Below are 23,624 nucleotides of genomic sequence, written 5' to 3' on the forward strand. Positions count from 1 at the left end.
CCTCCTCCCCACCCCACTCTCCTGCTGGTAATAGCCCATCCAAAGTGACCACTCTCTTTACAATGTGTATGATAATCAAGGTGGGCCATTTCCAGCACAAATCCAGGTTTTCTCACCCGCCCCCTTTTTCCAAAAACCACAAACACAAACTCACTCTCCTGCTGGTAATAGCTTATCCAAAGTGACCACTCTCCTTACAATGTGTGTGAAAATCAAGGTGGACCATTTCCAGCACAAATCCAGGTTTTCTCACCCCCCTTCCCCCCAAAAACACACACAAACTCACTCTCCTGCTGGTAATAGCTTATCCAAAGTGACCACTCTCCCTACAATGTGCATGATAATCAAGGTGGGCCATTTCCAGCACAAATCCAGGTTCTCTCACCCCCTACCTCCATACACACAAACTCACTCTCCTGATGGTAATAGCTCATCCAAACTGACCACTCTCCTTACAATGTGTATGATAATCAAGGTGGGCCATTTCCATCATAAATCCAAGTTTAATCAGAACGTCTTGGGGGGGGGTAGGAAAAAACAAGGGGAAATAGGCTACCTTGCATAATGACTTAGCCACTCCCAGTCTCTATTTAAGCCTAAATTAATAGTATCCAATTTGCAAATGAATTCCAATTCAGCAGTTTCTCGCTGGAGTCTGGATTTGAAGTTTTTTTGTTTTAAGATAGCGACCTTCATGTCTGTAATTGCGTGACCAGAGAGATTGAAGTGTTCTCCGACTGGTTTATGAATGTTATAATTCTTGACATCTGATTTGTGTCCATTTATTCTTTTACGTAGAGACTGTCCAGTTTGACCAATGTACATGGCAGAGGGGCATTGCTGGCACATGATGGCATATATCACATTGGTGGATGTGCAGGTGAACGAGCCTCTGATAGTGTGGCTGATGTTATTAGGCCCTGTGATGGTGTCCCCTGAATAGATATGTGGGCGGAGGGTGAGAAAACCTGGATTTGTGCTGGAAATGGCCCAACTTGATTATCATACACATTGTAAGGAGAGTGATCACTTTAGGTAAGCTATTACCAGCAGGAGAGTGGGGTGGGAGGAGGTATTGTTTCATGGTCTCTGTGTATATAATGTCTTCTGCCGTTTCCACAGTATGCATCCGATGAAGTGAGCTGTAGCTCATGAAAGCTCATGCTCATATAAATTGGTTAGTCTCTAAGGTGCCACAAGTACTCCTTTTCTTTTTGCGAATACAGACTAACACGGCTGTTACTCTGAAACCTATATTTCACCCAGTTACCCCCGTATTAAGCGCTGGAAGTTTCTGCCCACCATTTCCAGGATCAGGGCCTGTTTTTTCAATCCCATATGAAACAACAAAAAAGAGCTAATTTAAAATGACAGAAAAATCAAAAGAAAAGTAATGTCTTGGCATTCTAGTCTTAGCTCTTATCGCCACATGTAACATTTGACTATCTTCTGTGCAGTCTTAACATTTGCTGCACCTCAGATGGAAATGGACATGGTTGGGTGACAGCAAACATATCTGACCCCCCCGAAGGCTCTTCAACCTATGTGGCTGTATCATTCATATTTATCTGTTGTCTGAATACATTCATTTATAATAAGCCTTTTCTTGAGGCTAAACAATAATGAGAGTTCTTGAGAGCTCAAAGCTCAGATTTCTGCATGCTCAATAGAATCTGTAATCATTGTAAAAGCTTTCTATAAAACAAACTAATATTTTTTAATCCTTCCTTCTGTTCTGAATGAAAAGACTGCTTCATATTTGATGTATTCTAACTGTATTAGTATTTGTTCTCTATGGATATCAACTCCCGATTATAGTTATCTGCATGGTAATACTTAGTACATAGAAATGGACGTGAACAATATGTAGAAAGACATTGTGAACTGCAAACACTTCAGACTCTCTCTTTAGGAGAAGGATCAGAAGCGATTATTCCCAATGATTGCGGCCAAGCCTATAATTATTAGAGGGAAATCTAAGGTGAAACTAATATGAAAATTGTAATTTAGTTTCACATAAAAGTTAGATGTTTAGGTTGGTTTAATTTTATTATGATTTGGATACAGAACAGAACTACTTTTAATATTTTCATAAGCTCCAGGTATCTCAAAGTGCCGCAGACATATGAGTTAAATACCTCTCACCGCACTGTCCTGGCTTCAGATCCCTCCCGTGAACTCCCCCATGCTGAGAACTACACCAGTTTAGCAGTGCCTAGGCATCTGCTGTGCTGGGACCACTGCCATCATGGTATTGTTGTCTGTTGCTCCCGCATCTGCCTGTTGTATTCCCCTGTTGTCTCTTGTTTTATAGAATCATAGAATATCAGGGTTGGAAGGGACCTCAGGAGGTCATCTAGTCCAACCCCCTGCTCAAAGCAGGACCAATCCCCAACTAAATCATCCCAGACAGGGCTTTGTCAAGCCTGACCTTAAAAATATCTAAGGAAGGAGATTCCACCACCTCCCTAGGTAACGCATTCCAGAATTTCACCGCCCTCCTAGTGAAAAAGTTTTTCCTAATATCCAACCTAAACCTCCCCCACTGCAACCTGAGACCATTATTCCTTGTTCTGTTATCAGCTACCACTAAGAACAGTCTAGATCCATCCTCTTTCGAACCCCCTTTCAGGTAGTTGAAAGCAGCTATCAAATCCCCCCTCATTCTTCTCTTCTGCAGACTAAACAATCCCAGTTCCCTCAGCCTCTCCTCATAAGTCATGTGTTCCAGTCCCCGAATCATTTTTGTTGCCCTCCACTGGACTCTTTCCAATTTTTCCATATCCTTCTTGTAGTGTGGGGCCCCAAACTGGACACAGTACTTCAGATGAGGCCTCACCAATGTCAAATAGAGGGGAACAATCACGTCCCTTGATCTGCTGGCAATGCCCCTACCTATACATCCCAAAATGCCATTGTCCTTCTTGGCAACAAGGGCACACTGTTGACTCATATCCAGTTTCTCATCCACTGTAACCCCTAGGTCCTTTTCTGCAGAACTGCTGCCTAGCCATTCAGTCCCTAGTCTGTAGCGGTGCATGGGGTTCTTCCGTCCTAAGTGCAGGACTCTGCACTTGTCCTAGTTGAACCTCATCAGATTTCTTTTGGCCCAATCCTGTAATTTGTCTAGGTCCCTCTGTATCCTATCCCTACCCTCCAACGTATCTACCTCTCCTCCCAGTTTAGTGTTATCTGCAAACTTGCTGAGGGTGCAATCCACACCATCCTCCAGATCATTTATGAAGGTACTGAACAAAACCAGCTTGAGGACCGACCCTTGGGGCACTCCACTTGATACCGGCTGCCAACTAGACATGGAGCCATTGATCACTACCCGTTGAGCCCGACAACTTTCTATCCACCCTATAGTCCATTCATCCAGCCCATACTTCTTTAACTTGCTGGCAAGAATACTGTGGGAGACAGTGTCAAAAGCTTTGCTAAAGTCAAGGAACAACACATCCACTGCTTTCCTTTCATCCACAGAGCCAGTTATCTCGTCATAGAAGGCAATTAGATTAGTCAGGCATGACTTGCCCTTGGTGACTCCATGCTGACTGTTCCTGATCACTTTCCTCTCCTCTAAGTGCTTCAGAATTGATTCCTTGAGGACCTGCTCCATGATTTTTCCAGGGACTGAGGTGAGGCTGACTGGCCTGTAGTTCCCAGGATATAGTTCAACTGTAAACCCTTTGGGGGCAGGGACCATCTCTTTGTATAGGTTTGTCGAGGGTCTAGAACAACAGGGCTGCAGCCACTTGGTCTTGCCATAGCACCACAAATAACACCCACCAGTGCAGCGGCTGTGCAGGCAATGAGATTAGCCACTGTACAGCCAACAGCGACTCACAATCTGCCCTAAACATCCATCTTCGTTTTGCAGTGGGAGGGCTGGTATTGACCACGAGAACAAGGTTATCCTCCTGCTGCTTGTTTAAATAAAAAGCACCATGAGACATTTCATTTGCACCTGGATAGCTACCAAAAGACACGAGCTAGACTCTAGCTTCTGAAGCACTTAAAAGTGCCACAAGTACTCCTGTTCTTTTTGCGGATATAGACTAACACGGCTGCTCCTCTGAAACACTCTTAAACTCCAATGGCACTGTCCCGTCCTAAGACTGTCTATCAGCATTAGTGTTCCTTTTAAAGGCAAGTCTTATGTAGGACTTGAACCTAAGACATTTCTGGCCGGGAGGAAAGAGTACTACCCATATTAGCACCTATATTACGACAAGATTTTTGTTTGAAAACTGAATTTAATTGCAGTTCCATTCATGATAATGACCTACATAACTTTCCATGATGGGTTACAATTTATCGTTTCTTAATGGGAAAAGAAATGGAAATTAGCAAAGAGATCGGGTACTGGAATATGCTTGGTTTGAAACCTCTTAATTAAATTATGCCCAAACACCATTTTGAGAACTGCAGCTAGTTATTCCAGTGAATAACTTTGTCCCAAAAAAAGATTATATTCCTCTTTAGAGTTTACTACAATGTAATTAAAACTAATATGAAACAAAACAGTAAAATCCCAGACTTATATCAAGACATAACATTTTCATTAGGGTTCCGTTACCTTCACTTTTCCTAAAGTAGAACATAACTCCACACACCTCTTCAATTTCTAAAAGTACTATCACCACCTACCATGCAAAATGTGAGCACACATTTAAACAAGGACAGTAAGGACTGATCTAAAGAGTTGCAGTACAAGAGACGGCAGTGTGTTTGCATAACAAATGTTCTCATCATTCAATATACAAGGTGGCGATAGGGGACTAAGATATGTGGGAGAGTCTGGAGACCCCTTTTTCAGTGATGTGAATCAACCAGTCATTCAGTCAACCAACCTCTGCACCGGAGGGTAGAAGGTTGATGAACACATTTCTTTAAGGAGGGCGAGATCTCATTAGCCATCACAACTGTGTGCCTGCAACTGAGTTTTAGGGATGAGTGAAAACCGGTCTTAAAAACTTGCATCTAAAGCTTCCTCTCCCAGAAGACTGAAGAAAAGTCTGATGCCAAAGACTACTACTGGCAAGGAGTCTGACTATAGCAGAGGGAACTCAAAGGGCTTGTCTACACTACTGCTGAAGTCGATGTAATTTATGTTGCTCAAGGGTGTGAAAAAAACCACCCCCCCCGAGCGACATGAGTTACATTGACTTCAAGCGGTGTCTACAATGAACTATGTTGGCGGTAGACACTCTCCTACCAACATAGCTTCCACCTATCACTGAGGCGGAGTAATTATGTTGACGGAAGAGCACTCTACCTTCGACACAGCGCGTCTCCACCAGATGCCCTCCGGTGGCACAGCTGTGTCGGTGCACCCACGCTGATTACAGCGCAGCAGTGCAGACTAGCCCTAAGGCTTCCTACTGCACGGGGTTTTTTTAATATAAGGAATCTGCACTTTACTGAATTTTTACTATTTACCATTTTTTCCACAATGCAGCAACAAAATGATTAAAGTCACCATTAAATTATATTGTAATTAAATTGGAATATTGTTAAATATTTATTTGTTTTCATTTATCTGTTGTTGGCGAGGTACAACCAAACGACTGTGTGATGTTACTAAACAAATGCTGATGTGATTGCATGCAAACGGTGCATTATCCCACAGCTCAGGTTTGTCAATGCTGCACTGAGAATTTCTCCCCTCCAACCATTTTATTTAATTATTTTTAATAAACCTATGATCCCTAGAATGTAGGAAAATGTGTCTTAACTGAAAAACCCCGACTATCCCCCTCTGTGTCCACACACTGAATACAATCTGTGAATCTAACAGGAAAGACTTTGGTTGTCTCACCTCAGCTCCCAACACGCTACACTCCGAGGTATAGGGGTGTGGCATAGTTTCACACAACTGGATATGCTGAGGTAGCAGCTGAATTAGAGAAGCAGAGTGACTGAGTGGATTCGGCACCAGACTGGAACTTAGGAGGCCTGGGTTTGAATCCTGGTTCTTCCACTGAATTCCTGGGTGGTCCTACACAAGCCACTTCTCTCTCTTTGGGCCTCAATATTCTCATCTGTATGATGGGGATAGTGATACCTTATTATATCTACCTCCAACGTCAGGTGCTTTGAGATCTATGGATGAAAAGCACAGTATAAAACCCAGTACTACTGTCATGAGAATGTTTTCATCCTTTAAAGTCCTGTTCAGGTGAAGAAATTTGCTGTGTGACATCTCAGTTGCCTTGTCTCCCAAGAAAAGATGTGAATTTTAAGACACTCCCCCCAGCCTTTCTCAAACAAACAAGCAATGAAAGAATTAACTGCAAACACTTGGTATGTTGCATGCGTTCTACAACAATATCAACAACATAGGTTTGATTATTTTGTGCAATTTAAAGAAGAATGTCCCTTTTAGCATCTTCTCCCAATCTATTTCCCTACCTGTATGATTCTTATTCTTGGGAGAGAGAAGGGGTTCAATGAGAAATTCTTGCTGTTCTCCGCAGGTGAGTATTTCCAGTTATGATGCACCCTGCTTTGAGTCTCACCATTATTTTTTAGCAGATGGCCATTCAGGCACAAAAGGGCTGGAAATTCATTGCTTGATGCTTCCTCTAGTATATCTAACTGGAATATTAAGGGGTGTTAAATAAATTGGACAAAGAGGTGTTTCGGGAGTAAAAGTAACAGACACTGCCACGAATGAGCAATTAGATAGATGTTCACAAACCAGCTTATCACAAATTCCATGCCTACAATATCTATTACTGTAATGACCTTGAGGGTTGACTCATTCTCCCTTAACCTAATGAGCATGCTGAGTATAATCAATTAGGTTTGCAATTAAAATTATAATTTGTCTAACAAACTCTTCTTAGCTTTCAGACATTTCTTAACAAAGCTGGTTACACACTGGTAGAAGATAAATATTAATTTTCTATTGTGTCCTCATTTTTGCATTTAGACTGTGGCTAATTTACTAAAGCTTATATTATATTATTATTATTATATTTTACTTTTCAGCAAAATTTAGTTAAGTTTCAGCATTGAATGGCAAGGGATAATTATGACCATAAACAGCAAATTATCATTCCCCAATAAAGTTTGCAAGTTGCCATTGGCAGCCTGTGGAAATTTGTTAGTCTGGTCCACTGAACAATTATTAGAAGTGTGTGTTTGTGCATGCAACGTACACACAATTGGATTGGCTATTTCACTAAAGCAAACTGGAAGATGTTCGGCTTAATAAAGCTGAGAATATGTTTGTAAGCCTGGACCTGCTGAGGTCAAGCCAAAGAAATGTAAGCAAGATGCACCCTTAGCAGATAATACACTATATGTCGTTGCACTTTATCTTGCAATCTGCTGCTAATTATACAGTCAATCAGGTAGGCAACTGTAGAATAACTTTTTAGCAAATGAACTCTGGTGCTCAACAAATACTAGGAATGATTATTAAGCAGACACAGCAAATTGTTCATCAGAAAATGGTAAAGTTTGGGGAAGTTTTTTTTTAAACCTTTCCCAATTTTCTTTAATAAATCTGAATAGAGGCTGAATTCTGACCTGCATATACCAGTTTACAGGGGTCAAAGAGGAGAAGTTAGAGATCTTCTTCCTACCACTCACCACTTCACATAAGCAGCAAGTCAGGGCATCACCACGATTCTCAAGAGAGCACTATGAGAATGAGTTTTAGCTTATACAACGTAGGCCTGGTCCAAAGACCGTGAAGTCAACAGGAATCTTTCCATGGACTTCAACGGGCTTTGGATCAGGCCACATGTCCCTAAGAGGGTATGGTCAGCACATTTCTAACTCTCACAGTCGCGGAATATGTTGCTGTTGGCAGCAAGTGGTACCCAGTGGCACATGCCGCTCATGTTGAGAGGAGCAGGCCCCTGGCTGGCATGGAATGATTCTGTGTAGGCCATGCAGCACCTCTCTCCCACTCACCACGAAGGCCAAGGCTGACGTTAGCCCGATGCCCTGGTCTACACTTAAAATATAGATTGACCTAGCTACGTCACACCCAGTTAAGCTGACCTAACCCCTGATGTAGACACAGCTAGGCTGATGGAAAAATTGTCCCATCATCCTAATTACCGCTGCTCCGGGAGATGGCTTACTTACATTGATGGAAAAACTCCTTCCGTCACTGGAAGCAGCATCTACACCACTGAAGGTACAGTGGCAGCTGTGCCCTTGTAATTCCTGGAGTGGAGACGTACCCTAAGAGTGACATGAAACCAATGTAGCATTGTTCTTAGATGCCATATGTATTGTGCAGAAGGGAATTAGGAGTCATAGTAAATGGGTTTTGTAAGCGATCTGTTTTCAAAATCGTAAACAAAGGACCCTTCCCAAACAAGTGAAATAAAGCCTGAATGAAGAATACTGCTTGCTTAGCATACCTCTCCAATATCCCTTGTTTCAAGGGACGTCACGTGTTTTAATCCCAGAGGTCCCTATGCGCCACACATCTTGAGCACCGTTTACTTCAGGAAAAAATAATCTCAAAGCTGAATTATAAACACTGAAGGACAGAATCAGTTTCTTGGATGAATGAGTTGTGTCTCTCCCTCTTTCTGGATCTTTGTCACATGGGTGCAGCCTGTGTTTGGACCTTGGCAGGTTCCAAGGTATGGATAACAGTACCAGGGAACACAAGATAAAAGAACCGAAAGCAAGCAGCAGTCACATCCCATACAGCAATTCTGTCTTCTCAACACACTACAGATAATGACTGCACTGGCCAATATTTCCTATTTATTCCTGACAAGAAAATCTAATCCAAGTTCATTTTTTAGAAACTCAATAGTTATTTGAAATTAGATTACTCAGCAAATTAAATAATAAATTTCTCTACCGAGGAACTGCCACTGCTTCCATTGCTCCAAAACACAACTTTGCTCCCTCAAGCAGTAAGAGTCTTAGCTTCAAAACTAGTTATGGATTGGATAATTTAATAACATGGCACAAGTAATTGTTCAGGGGGATATTTATGATTTCATTAGATTCTACTGGTAATCAATAGTTATCCATTAATTCATTAATTTACATAGTCCTCATTTTTGTCCAAATGCAGAAATTCTGTTTAAGTAGATTTTTTTCTTTATTTGTGCTCATTCAGCTTTACTACGCAAGAAGGCTGGGAACAAGCTGTATATATTAAGTAGAGCAAATAAGTGAGCAGCAGGAGTACACGTATGCCCTACAGATCTGACGGTGGGATGAGATTTAATACTAAAACCAAGGGAAAGAAATAAAACAACGGGGCCTGTTCTCCATGGGATGCATGCATAACTCTCATTACTGTTAATGGAAGATATTGAATATGTGTGTGCACTGAGGGGAGTTTATTAGAATCGAATAAACCCTGTGATTTTTCCTTGGTGCGGTTCCTACAGCTGCACATTGTGGCAGTGCACTGCTTTGGGTGAAGAGAAAGACCTATGAAGAAAGTAACTCCGTACATCAAATTATGCTTTCTGGACATCATAAAAATAATCTACTGTGCATATTTAGTGACTAAGATGACACAAGCAAATTGTAATTGGGCATGCGAATAAACAGTAGTACATTTAGTTGGTTGTTTGCACACCCAAGGCCAAGTTCTCTGCTTTGTAAATGGGTGCCACTCCATTGAACCAGGGACGTCGCCATTTACACCAGCTGAGAATTGGGCTCAAAGTCACAGAAGTCATGTGGGTAAGTGGGACTCAATGAACTGGAAATAGGATACAGAACTATTTGCCATGAGGTCTCCAGTTTGAATACAAACAAGGTTGGTCTAAGAAACCAAAAGTCAAGGCCTGAATAACTGGGTTGGTGCTTCAGTTCTCTTCGGAGTTGACAAATATGAACAAAACCCACCACTAAAATTGGCACTGACTGGTTTGCTTGTTAGTCTGAGCAAAGAACCAAGAACTGAATGGGTTTGCAACTGATCTCACACCCCTGGAAGGGGCCTCTCCATAAAGGGCTCAGGCACTCTGATGAGCCATTATGCAGAGCTGCCAATGCTGTACCTCCTCTCTGGGCAAACAGTCCTATGGCTGTCAAAATGGCACTACTCACAAGCATTAAATCCATTTAAAATACTACAAATACATCCAAAATCTGCTGCTGGAATGACACCCATTTAAGGTTAGAATTTTAGCTGGTTTAACTAAGTCAGATGCTCAATATCATGGGCACCAACCCACTGGTTTTGTTTGCTTGCTTACTCATTTGTTTTCTCCACCCTCTGATACAGAGCTTGGATCTATGCTATAGGGTGGACAGGAAGCAATGAGTATTCATTGGGGCAGCTACTGCAGAGGCACCTGGCCAGAGAACTAGTGGGAGGGAAGGAGATGAGAGAGGGTTGTAAAAGGGAATGGAAAGAAGGAAAATAACACTAGAAAAAGAAAGCAACTAACAGGATGGATTTCTAATATCACTTCACACATTTTGCTTGCCTGTCTTGCCTACGTACACTGTAAGCTCTTAGGGTGACAGACTGTCTTTCTGTGTTTTTGTGCAGCACCTGGCGTACTATAGCTGCTCAGCATTAAAGAAGAAAGGGGGTGAAGAGTCGAATCCCTGAGCAGATTACCAAACAGCACACCTTTTTTCCTCCATGGAAAGCTTGGTTAGCTAACACTGGATGTCTGTTCAACTTTTTATCCTAGAGGTTGCAGGCCTTGTTACAGCCTACCATACATGCTTGCTTTGCTATACTAGCAGGATTTATTCAGAGGAGACAGTATGCAATATCCATCTGTGCATGCAGACATAACATTTTGTGGGCTTCCACCCAGAAGTAAACAAATGACGAATTTCCCAGACCTGCAGTCTTGCACTGTGGTGCTCAATCTCTGCTCTTATTGAGGAATTAGAGATTAGCACAGTATGGTTGTACTGAATAACTACAGACCCTACCCACACCAGAGCGCAGAGTGGAGCAGAAAAGTACGGGAAAGGGGTGCAGATGTCATGAATCTGCATTAACCACCCTTCTCTGTCGCCCCAATTTGCCCTTCAAAAGACCTTCCATGCCACCTCCACATGGCTCTTCTGGGAGAGGCGGTGGTGGGCTAAGGCAGGGAGCCCTGCTCCATGCTGAATAGTCTGGAGGCGGAGGGACTTTCATCAGGAATGCCAGCATAAAAACAAACAGCAACAAAACCCTTCTTGGAGGGTTCACAAAGGACAAATGCAACAGAGAGGAACAGGGAGCCATGCTTCCAGGAATGAGGGCAGCGGGAAGGGTTCCTGCACCAGGTTTCCAGAACAGATAGCGTCAGCATTTCCTAAAGATCCAGGCCTGCGCTAACCCCACCCCAAAGGTAAAGATTATGATTGTTTCCATGATACCAGCACCAGAGACGCCACTAGCAATCCAGGATAGGCTAGATATGGTACAACCAGGCACGTGATGAGAAGGGAAAGAGAGGTGATGTAACGCGCCGTCGGTTTCCCAGTGTGTCAACAGCAGAGACGGGAGTAGGACCCAAGTCTCCTGGCTCCCAGTCCAGTGCTTTACCCACTGGACAACTCTGCTTCTCAGGTGACTAGAGGTGAATAGTTCAGTCATTCTGTAAATTCAGATGATCTCTGAGTACTTTACCCTTCCCATGAGTTATCCACTTGGAAGGGCTGAGTAGGCCCCTAATTCTGGCTCCCATCCTTTGCTCATTGCATGTCAGGGCTTCCTTCAGCAGTTTAAGACAAAAGGCTTGTTCAATCAGCTCTCATTAGTTATCATCCGCTAGAAACATGCTCTTGATAAAAAGTGAGCATGAGTCCTTCTGATCTGCGGCCAGATGTTGAAAACTCCTGCAAAGAACCGAGCATCTCAGAACCGTGTAGGATGAAGTCCCACAGAAGGAAGGGTCAGGATCACGGAAAAGAAATGGGAACAGGTGAGATTTAGGATTAATTTTGCTCACCCAGCCAGTTATTATAGTTAAACTTTCCTTTCTGAGAACACATATTTTATCCCAAAATTGGACAGAGATGTTACAGCTTGAAACCTACAACTCTGTGCTGAACTCGTCTGTCAAATACTAATTAAAAGGATCATGTAAATTGTTAAATCATTCAGTTGGTCTCCATTGATTCATTCATTATTGCAGCATTAGTTCTGGACATTTGAAATAGCAAGACACAACAAAAGTCAGGAATGCCTTTAGCTAGGAAATGAATTGCATGGGGGATTTTGAGAATCTGAACTGGAATGTTTTTCCTTCAAAATCTATATGGGTATTGAGTGCTTATGTAATGAAAGAAGAACCATGAACAGCACCAGCTTAATGCAGACACAGTACAATATATGTAATACACCTTAATCCTGACCTGTAACATCTCTTTCTATTTAAGTAGCAGATCTCTTTCTGAAGAGAGTCTGCCAATCATGCTGAACTGTATCAAACTCATTGGTGTCTTTTCTGAGATGCACAAACTGGGAGGAGGATAAAACCACCAGATTAGTTGTTGCGCGAGACATAAGTTAGAATCTGTCCTCAGGTCTTCACATGGAAAAAAGGCCAGTGCACTAAATCAGGGGCAGAGTCTACTGTGAGATTCATGACTATAAATCCAGCATAACTCCACTGAAGTGTGTGCAGTGATTTCTGCTCTGCTGACATAAACCCCAATTTGGGCCTCACTGAGGAGTACAACACTGAGGCTCAAGAGAATGCCAGAGCCTCTTATGGTGAATTAAGAACCAGATTTTGTTCTATTTCCCCCCCCTCTTTTCAAAGGCAGTTCTATTACACATGATAAGATAACATTTTCCACCCTCTTCCTCTTGTCCCATCAAGAGCCAGGTGAGCCCTTTTGCATGAATGTTTTATCTGATAAATTTAACCTTGGCTTTCTGTTTGAAAATCATATGCACACAGGGACTTTGTTTTTTACACACTTCTCCTCTGTGAGCTAATGTGGTGATGCAGAACATAGACTAAAATATGCACCACTGGGACTGAGCACCATTAAAGGTCAAATCCCAGATGTATTTGTCATTTCAAAAGATCAGAAGATGGCCTAAATGTCTAATCTTTCAAGTGAGAAAACCTGTCTGCCTTACATTTTTTAGCATCAAATTTACTCAAGCACTGCTGGGTTTTTATGGACAGCCTTTCATGCTCTGCAGTTGACATAACTTGCATTGAAAAATATGGGGCGAGATTTACTCTTTTATTTATTACACGAATTTATAAGGCAGCCATCACTCTGGTAAATGGGTGCCCTTTGTCTGGCCTAAATTGAATCATTAATATTCCAAATAAGAAGAGCAAAACACTATGATCCTCTGATGCCACAAGAGACACAGGATGGAGTGGGATCCAGCCAGACAGCTGAGACATCAAAGTTTCACAGCTCAGTCAACTGCAAATGGCTTTGGGCTAAAAGATGCAAAAATGTCTAGAAGTGGCCAAGTCTGTGCTTGCAGAAAGCACGCTTCTGTCTCTCACTAACACATATGCATAAGTGAGAGAGAGGCTGGTTATGTCCATGAGCCTCTGTGCAGCCTTTCTTACCTGTGCTCCCTTTGTATGGGCAATTCCTTAGAAGGACGAGGGCCCCACCAATTAGGGAAGAATGTGGTCACAAAATAACAGCAAAATCATAAAAGGTGGGAATTTTGGCCTGTGGTATTTTGCTATAAAATGAAACATAATGCTAGGAAAAAGCTATTCAGAAAAACCTATTAAAACTGGGTTCTACTTTTGCAGCACTTGTTTAACAAGTGATTTACACCCCATACAGAGTACAGCATAGCATCACGTCCAGCCGTTGAGTTAAATGGCAACACTTTCATACACAAGGCAATGCGTGTGTCTCAGAAAGAACGTTACTCCGCCCTGGGACAGAAGGTTGTTTAACACAGATACGGCGTTCGCTGCAAAGTGGTGAGAAGAGGTTTAAAAGCTGTTTAGATGACACGTTAAGAGGTAGCATAACACAGACGAACCCCGTCAGGGATGGTCTATACTTAGTCCTACCTTAGTGCAAGGGACAGGACTAGATGACAAACTGAAGTCCCTTCCAGTTCCTTCTTTCCCCCATTTCTATTATACAGAGGTTAGCAATTGCAAAACTTGATGGTTCAAAATAATTCATTTAAAAATAAGTTTAAAAAGCCCCAGATCTCTCTGGCTATTTTAACCAAATAGCCATCATTGCTTGGCTGCTTTCCTGTTGGCATCCCAGAGACAGGTCTTGATAAGGGCTCTGAAGGAGAAAAAGGCAGTGAATTATTATGGAGGAGCAGAATTGTGAAGTGCCTTGAAGGCAAGGAAAAGAAGCTTGAATTTAATGTAGTGGAAAATAAGGAGCCAGTGGAGGGCTTCAAAATGAGGGGCGACAAGGTATGAAATGTCCAACTGGAGCAGCCAATACCTAGAGACACTGCCCCTCACGATGCAGCATATTCCTATCTTTAAACAGATTTCTCAAGAAAAACACAAAAACCCAAATGTTGTTTAAAAATGGAAGGAAAGCTATGAGCTGAAAGTAGCCACTGCTGTCCTGAGGCTACTGGATTTGCAGTACCAATTACATAGCTGCAGTATGACATATTCTACATCAAAGCACCATCAGTGTGTTTCCAAAAGCAGTGAGTGAGGCTACTCTACTTTGTCAAACCATTTTTGCTCATCTTACAAGCTTTCAAGAGAGGCAAAGGCAAACAGACCATTTGCTCTCAGGTTTCATAGTGCATTTCTACATTTCAAAAACTGTTTGCTTTTCTTACTTGTTTTTTCACTTGGAATTTTAAATTTGTTTATAAACAAGTACAATATTTTGCTTTTTGAACTTTTCTTCTGAGTCATCCTTCTGTTGCTCTCTATTAAGAGAGCAAAATATTGTTTTCAATGTGTTATTAAACAAGGATTTACATCTGCAAATCTGCAGAGAAACTCTGTTGCCATATCAAAGCGTTGTGGTTAATAATTTTAATCCTCCTGATGCAATCAGTTTGTGATGTGATGTAATTAATTTGAATAGTGAAACCCCAAGTCCAGCGCACTAGGCAGATAGGATGAGAATGTTTACAGTAGGCTTAAATAAACGCTGCACTTTTCACTTCAAGTTAAGATTCCTAAAGAATGCAAACCAGGTGGATTGATTTAGTGCAGCATTAAAAAAGCATCTGTGAAAGAAAAACATGCACATCAAAAAATAATGGAGAAGCAATCTTCTCAGTGTAAAATAATTAGTGGAATATGTGACACACAAAATAAATTTCTGCATACATACTCACACTGCCAACATCAGCCTGGCTTTCTTATTTCTTTATGTGAACCTGAAACTGGCGAGCTGGCAGTCGTGAATATCGTAGGCGGTGCTGAGAGGACTGAGATTTTGACACTGTTGCAGAATGAGATGTGTGTTAATAGGTGTTTGTGCAACAGTCACTTGCTGTGCAATATTATCTTGTCTCTACAGACAAATTAGCTGCATCATGCCCCTGCCAGCTTGATTTGTGTAGCCTTTCAAGAGTACAGAATGCATGGCGTTTCTCAGATGGTTGCAATCCCACATAAAAGGCCAGGCTTAGGGTACATTCCCTAATAAGCTCTATGCCCACAACGGCAGGATACACATTTATTGACGTGGTCTTACAAAGAAGGCTGTAAATTACACAAGGGTAGATTTTCAAACGCTGCTCACTTGACATACATTTAAAAGCCCTGTGTTAAGCCACTAAGCTGATTTTTCTGTACCCAGATTTGGATGGTCCAGGTGCACACAGACTGAACCACCACAAAGCTCACCACCTTCCATTCCAAATGCAAGGGGCAATGCAAGGACCTGGCCTGCACTAGAGAAAACTGAGCACAGACTGAAGAAGTAAAAATTCTTTACATGAGAATCTACAAGCAATTTTCCCCCTGTGGAGAGGAAGAGAGAAACAAGGAAAGAACTGCATGTGAGTCATGTCCATTAAGGCACTACTGGAAGGCAACTGGACACCACAATGACAGGCACAGTAGAAAAACCTCACCAGAATAAAACAGAAAGGATACAAATGTACGTGCATAATTGTGAACGGCAGCATCTGCTTCTTTCACATATGAGTGGGGAATGGGCAGAACCCACCTCCTGGATGCACAATCAAATCATTTCCCCAGACTTGAGAGCAAATTTTATCTCCCACCTGCAGATTTCCCACAAGCCTGCTTGGAAGTGGGGGAGGGAGGCATCAGCCATCCCTGTAGAATTGTCCCTCCATTTCCAGGCCCGTTCTGGAGCCCAAGTTGGGGGTAGAAGAGGAGTCCAGGGGAATGTGAACAATTCCCAGGCCCTGCAAAGAATCTGTGTCAGAGGTCCTCAAACAACACACTGCTCCCTTTTACTCTGCACTTTAGGACTCTGCAGGATTTCCTGTCCAGGCAGATGTGTTGAGTCCTGTTGCCTGACAGCCAGGGTGGGGAGGGAGCAGAAGACCCCTGAGCAAGTGAAGATCATTCATCTGGGATGGACTCACTGCTGTGTGGGAAGATCTCTCTCTCTCTCTCTCTCTCTCACACACACACACACACACACGTGCACATTTAGAAGAAGCACCATGAAGCTGCCTAGAACTTGCAACTGCATGCTCTGTATAAGGGAGTGGGGGTACTCACCCTGTCTGAGTCTCGACGCTGGTCATTTGAGCTTAGGTGCTAGACACTCATGATCACGAAAGGCAGTATTAAATTGAATGGAACACAACAGATATGGCTCTAATCACCCGCATTAGCTGCTACAAAACCCCTACGTGGACTATTTGAAGATCTTGGTTCTACTCTGCAACAAGCCACCATTCAAGTATCCCAGTAGAAAAGAGAAATCCAGAAACAGTGTAAGCAGGACAGCATAAAGGCCAATCCAGCTGGTCATTTGATATCATGGCATTGGCTACCTAGCACTAGGCTCTGGATTGGCACTGCAAAAAACTATATAGGATTTCTGGGTAAAACCTAAACACCTCATGTAAACACCACAGAATCACAGCTGACATCAATAGATACACTAAAACCAAAAGAATCATCTCATTGGCAATCAATATATCTGTTATATATACAGTGTAATGTACACACAGAACATTTATAATTAGAGCTGGTTCCATAGTGAAGGATAAGCTGTGATTTATACTTAAAATAGGATTTGACTTCTTTCTTATGCACAAAAAGACAGCCTAGCTTCTCCAAAATTATAGTACATCCTCTTGGAGCACAAGAAAGAATTTACATAACTCGGCTCATTAGTTTATGAGTTGTAAGCATTTTAAAACAGCCCCCTGATAAAAAAGATTCTTGCTGTTTCTTACCTTCTTTTGCAGACCTCAGTAGCAAACAAATTGCTAATTTTTCAGACTGACTCACTCATGCACTGAAGCAAACTCTACAACATAGGCTACTGTTTAATCTGATTGAACTGCAACTCGCAGTCTTCTCAAGTGTTCATTGCGGGTGACAATGTTGTTAAAAGTAGGTAGGCTATAGGCCCCGATCTGGCAAACATTTGTGCAGATACTTAATTTTAGGTCTGTGAGTAGTTTGAGTGTTTGCAGGTTTGGAGCCTTAGTGTGATGGTGGGGATGAGCATCATGATTATAGCCGGCTGGTACTGCACCGGGTAGAAACGTTATTATAGGACTTCTGGTGGCTGTGCTTTTTTTAGTGTTAGTGCTGTTGTGAGGAATTATTCTGGAGCTCCAGCCCACTAGATCTTTTGCGAGCCTCTTAGGGTATGCCTTCCCTGCAGAGTTAGCCCTAGCTGTTACCCAGGTGTTCTCCTAACACAAAAAACACCTGCCCAAGTTTGGTGGTGTTTTCAATCCAGGTTAGCTGGCTTGCCCGGGGTTACAGGGTGATGCCCAAGTGCTGCTTTCACAACGGCTGACAACTTCTCTCCCCCATACACTTTGCAGCGGGGATGCAGGGCAAACCAAGTGAGTGCAGCTAATCCTCCAGTGCTTTCCCACAATTCCCCCCATGTGCCCAGAAAGGCAGACAAGTTCTCCCACAATTCCCGAGGAAAGAATCAGAGGACGGTGTAGCTTATTGCTGCACTAAGAGCCAGCGGATTGGCCCCAGATGGCAGCACTGGGGGACACACCCGGTAAAGTAGGGCTTTGTTTGCAGCATGGCTGCTCACACTGGGGAAGGGTAATCTGGCTGCTCAGACCCGAGTTGACTCTGCAGCACAGACATAGCCTTACTGACCTGAGCAGCAGATGTCTGTTGAGGGAGGATAATGCTAAATATATGCTCTTGTCCACTGTCCCTAATTAACAATGAAATGCAGTCCCTTCCACAGAATGAATTTGACATCCTGGAGGTGAGTTAATAACATTTTCTGTATGGGAATATATAACTGTGCATCTCTTATATATAAATAACCAACACACTACATATTTGATGTAAGATGTGTAAATTATTCATGTATCAAGTAAGTGACTTCAGACTTCATGATCCCCAGCCACCTGGGAGGAACATAGCTATTAAATTACCCATCCCCACTTCACTATTTTCCTTAAACAAGATTCAGATCACAGTAATCTGAGGTCAGTTCTGAAGGTTCCTAAGTCTCTGAGCACAATCATTGTTTGCATTTTCAGGTGAGAGATATCATCAAAACAATGGCAATAAACTATAGCTTTGTCCAATGATGCAGAAAAGTGCAAAAATGCAACCTGCTAACTTCCTATTTCTGAAAACACACACTCTTTGAGTCCAGGGGCTGGGCAGGGGGTCATTACCCTCTCATTACACTTGTTAGACGGGTGGGACAGGGGCATTCCATGTGCCCACATATTTTCACAATTCGTTGGCTGGACACATGCACAGTACGTTTTGTAAAAACAGAAAATGAGGAATATTTACCTGCCTTTTCTCTTGCATCTTTTAAAGCCTAAACATATACTAGTCACTGTCCTCAATCACATTTTTCACTTCTAATTTTGATCATTAGCACTAATGTTTTTTTCACAGCAGCTTCTTGGGAGCCTCTCATGGGAAAGATAATATGATCTTGGTAACAGAAAGAAATATTGTGTCTTGCTTCCAAAATCATGTTGGGTTTTAATGTCAAAGCCTTCATTTTTTTTTTAAAGAAAACTAGGTTGAAAATAATCATTTTCACCCATCAACATCCCGTTCCCAGTGCAATCCAGCAGCCTAGCTCTGGAGCGACAGAATCTGTTTTGTTGCAGCACTGCAGTAAATTGTGTTTCAGTGCTATGCATCCCGTAAGCTTCCCAGCAGTCTGGAGATTTTCTTCTTCCACTCCCCTGCTCTCGGTTAGATATTCACAGCAAGCAATAAAAGCAATATCAATGGTAAGGTCAACAAGCCAGATTGGAATTAAGTGAATTGTTTCTGTTTGCCATCATTTGGTTGTTAGAGTTATCTTAATCAACCTAAACAGCTTCTTCAAGACATATAATCTGATTTTACAGAGTGCTCAACCATAACCATATTTTGATTTTCCTTTGATTCCAAGTATAAAAAATAGCCCTTATTTAATGCTCAGGCAGATAATCTAACTACATCTGTGTTTGCATTTGCATGATGGGGGAGTGAAACATGGCCAGAGAACCATCTTGGATTTTATCTATTTTATTACTTGAATGGAGAATATAATAGATTTTTTTTTTGCACTAGCATGGCTTAAAAACTATTTTTAAGCTTCATTGGCTCCTTTAGATTTGAACTTTGCTAACAAGAATGTGATGAGAACGTGGAGAAAGAAAGCATGGATAAAAAGAAGTATGCTTTTCTAATGTAGTTCAGTTTAACTGTTCCTTTCATCAGCCTCAATTCATTCAGTAATAAATAGGAAAGGCAAAGAAATTATGAAGGAAAAGGCAATATTTTCACTGTCTAAACAACAACAAAAGTTGCTTTCCCCCTATAGCTTACTATGCATGTGAAATAAACAAGGTACAGCCAATCATGATCTGAGAGCCTCTCTCTGTAAGAAGGACAGAGATGGTATTTTCACAGCTGAAAACTTTTGCCTAGTAAAGAAGAGAAATGTAAACACAGTTCCATGCAAACTCAATCCAAGTATTGACAGGCATAACAGACCCAGAATTTCTCTAACCTCAAGGATAACAAAACGATACAGCAATGTTCTGCAGATGACTAGTTTTGATCTTTTATTAGTTCTCATAATTGTCTCTTGTTAATTTGTATCCTGCATAATAAGCATAAGCACTCACCTTCACAGTTTGCCCAGCTTCAGGACCATCCTGTAAGCAAAAAATAGAAGAATCAGAAAAGTGGCGCTAACAAGGATCTCCTGGGGATTCAGAAATATTATCCATTAATAATTTAAATCCAATTTCATTGTGTGTTAATTTATAGTATTCTCCTGGGTCCTATTCAGCGCAAAGCATGTGGGACCAGATGCTTTTACATTTCAGGTCATGATTAAGGGAGAAATAATACGTGAAAAGGAAATAAATACTGGCACAATTGTCATTTTTCATGATCTCAGATCCAAGTTTTTAATTGCTAGCAATAACGTTTCTGTTATTCATGGACATAAAATACAGAACTGTAAGCGCTGCTTTAAATCACAGCCTCTTTATTTAAATTCTTGTTATGTCAAAAAAGGGGTTAACCTCCAGACTTGGTTTAAACAAAAGGATTTGTTATTTTGTATAAGACCACTGGATCAATCTAGTTCAGTATGCCACCTCAAAGAATACTTCAGGTAATAAACCTATATAATGAACCTAGCCAACGCCTTGTCTGTGGGGAGAAATTCTGGCCTGCGGGCAATGAGTTTACTCCTCGAATCATGGGCTGTGAATACCCTCATTGAGAGCGGTGCCCTGCAAACACTTTCTACTAGGATTAGTACTTACTGGAAACCAATGGATCTTCTCATAGTAGTAAGCACGACACCTGGTGGTGTTCGCAGGGAAAGGCACCATTTTAGCTGCCATTAATTATCCAGACTCTTCTTTGAATCCAGACATGGTATTTGATTGTTAACCTCCTTCAGCCGTGAACACCACAGGTTACGCTATGCTGAGTAAAGCAAAACTTTACTTCCTTATATTTGTTAAGTATTTACTGCTCCTATGGTTTGAATGTCCTCTTGTCAGCGGGTTATGGGACAGGGGAAAAAGCTCGATAAAACACGAACAGGAAACAAAGCCTTTGGAGCCAATCAGTTTACAAACCTGAATCGAAATGGTGAGAGAAGTGCCACAGAAATGTTTCTCCACCACATTTCCAACCATTTGTGTTGTTTGAAATAAATCAACCACTTCTTCAGGTCGCAGATCACGGAAACGCTCCACCGGCCGGAGTGGGCAAATAAGGACATCTGAAGTGGCAGTCGTTAAGGCATAAGTGCAAGTCCAGGTATTCCAGAACAACAGTTTGTTCATTTCCCCCCTGCCATAACAATAGGTCATCATCTTGAAGGGAATTTCCCCTTTACTTTTAAACTCACCTTGATTTGAGAATCACCACTAAAACAATGGAGGAAAGGGTTTTATGGTGAAAACACAGCAATAGTATTGTGGCTTCTTCAGAAACCTTCCCCATTTCCTCACACATATGACATCTGGGCTAACATTTTCACACCTAGGTGTCTAAGGTTAGGCCCCGAAATAGATATTGCAATGTCTTCAGGAAAGTATCCTGAGCACTCAGAGCCTATCGCGATTGTAGGCACCGTTTACAAGAGGGGCCTCTGAACTGAATGCGGTGTGTTCCAGTTGGGAAGACCCTGACTACAACTCCCATGATGCCTTGGCGAAGAGAGAGAGAGAGAGAGAGAGAGCGCGAGAGAGAGAGAGAGACTTCCTCTTCGAGGGAATGCAAGGAGAGCATGCTGTGGGCTCTGTTTTTAGAGAGGAGCTGAGATTGCTTGCTGGAACTCCGTACTTATAAGGAGATGCTGCTCAACTCCTTGTAGGAAGCAAGAAGCTGCTGCTGAGAACCTTCTGGGACTTTGACCAAGCAGGGAGCCTCAAAGGCTGTTGGGGGCTTCACCGGATAGAGGGACAGAGACTGTTGCTGTGTCCAGAACTCACTGAGCTGGGCCTGCAATGATTATGATGACCAGTGAGCTACTGGCTCTTGGTAGAGACCTCACATGCCATCCTTTGGTGAACCATCATGCAGATATCCAGGGATTTCCTTACACCCCCCTGAAATTCCCCTACACCCCCGCCCCCCCCCCCACAGTTTTGTGAACTAGTTACATGCAGTGTTGCCAATTTAGTGATTATTTGGAAATCTGAACTGGAATTGAAACATTAACACACACTTTAAACGCATATAAAGTGTATAATAAAATCTGAAAAAAGTATAACAGATTTGAAAAGTATGAACATAGACTAGCTTCCTTATACAGTTGTTGTTTTTTTATGACAATGTCAGTGCATTCATTTCACTGATGTTGGCCAACCTAATAATTTCAAATGATGATACCTAAGCAAAGTCTAAATGACAGCTAGTGATGAGCTGGGGGCTGGGGAGAAAGGTTTCAGGACCAAATTGTATTTACATTCACACCTAATCTACCTAGGTATCCAGCAAACAGAGCTGTGTTGCCCAAGTGATAGATTTTGGCTGGGGTTGGGTTACAAATCACTTGAATGCAGGGGCGTGGGGGAGGGGCGTAATGAAATGCTGTTGTTCTTACTGCAGGAGTAAAGGGCAGTAGAACTGTACTTAGCCTGTGCTGATTGAGGGCATCAAGAGAGAGGGTGGGGACAGGTGTTTTGCTCGATGGTCTGCCTGAGACACATACTATTTGACCTGCCCCTCGCCACTGTTTAAAGACAGAGCTGATTAGGCTCCATAGATAAGGGGCGGGCAAACTAGCCCTTCAAACATTTTAATCCAGCCCTCGAGCTCCTGTTGGGGAGTGGGGTTGGGGGCTTGCTCCGTACAGCTTCCAGAAGCAGCGGTATGTCCCCCGTCCACCTCCTACGTGTAGGGACAGCCAGGGTGCTCTGCACACTGCCCCCCGCCACAAGTGCTGCCCCCACAGCTCCCACTGACCAGAAAACAGGGCCAATCGGAGGTGCAGGGGTGGTGCCTGCAGGTGGGGCAGTGTGCAGAGCCCCCTGGCTATGCCTCTGCATAAGAGCCGGAGGGGGGACATGCCACTGCTTCCAGGAGCTGCTTGAAGTAAGTGCCACCCAGAGCCTGCACCCCTGACCCCCTCCTGCACCCCAACCTCCTGCCCCAGCCCTGATTCCCCCTCCCGCCCTCTGAACCCCTCGGTCCCACCCTCCTGCACCCCAGAGCCCTTACCTCTCACCTGCACCACAACCCCCTACCCCAGCCCAGACCCCGCCTCCCACACCCTGAACTCCTAATTTCTGGTCCCACCCCAGAGCCCGTACCCCCAGCCAGAGCCCTCACTCCCTCCTGCACCCCAACCCTCAATTTTGTAAGCATTCATGGCCCACCATACAATTTCCATACCCATATGTGGCCCTCGGGCCAAAAAGTTTGCCCACCCCTGCCATAGATAGTCTTTTGGTTTGTTAGGTGACCATTACAGCTGAAATCACCGATAACCAGGTCTAAGTGCTTAGACCTGCTGTGGGACAGCGTTTCTGTGGAAGAGACGGCCCAGTCTGCACTAGCAGCGAAGTTCCCCCACTGGTGGAATCTCAACAGACC

At 42.8% G+C, this 23,624-nt stretch overlaps 1 protein-coding gene across 15 annotated transcripts in view; it reads right to left on the reverse strand.

Annotated features, from left to right (window-relative positions):
• The window catches only part of FHIT (fragile histidine triad diadenosine triphosphatase), a 1,095,796-nt gene that overhangs the window by 210,686 nt on the left and 861,486 nt on the right, over positions 1-23,624 (reverse strand). For all 15 annotated transcript variants that reach the window (XM_078853538.1, XM_073350942.2, XM_073350941.2 and 12 more), the window contains 2 exons: positions 21,158-21,303; positions 20,186-20,215 (listed from right to left, as the gene is read on the reverse strand). In XM_078853538.1, the coding sequence (XP_078709664.1) occupies positions 20,186-20,215; positions 21,158-21,303 (176 nt within the window). The remainder of the gene's footprint in view (positions 1-20,185; positions 20,216-21,157; positions 21,304-23,624) is intronic.

The sequence above is a fragment of the Lepidochelys kempii genome, chromosome 7 (genome assembly GCF_965140285.1).
Source record: "Lepidochelys kempii isolate rLepKem1 chromosome 7, rLepKem1.hap1, whole genome shotgun sequence".
Lineage (NCBI taxonomy): Eukaryota > Metazoa > Chordata > Testudines > Cheloniidae > Lepidochelys > Lepidochelys kempii.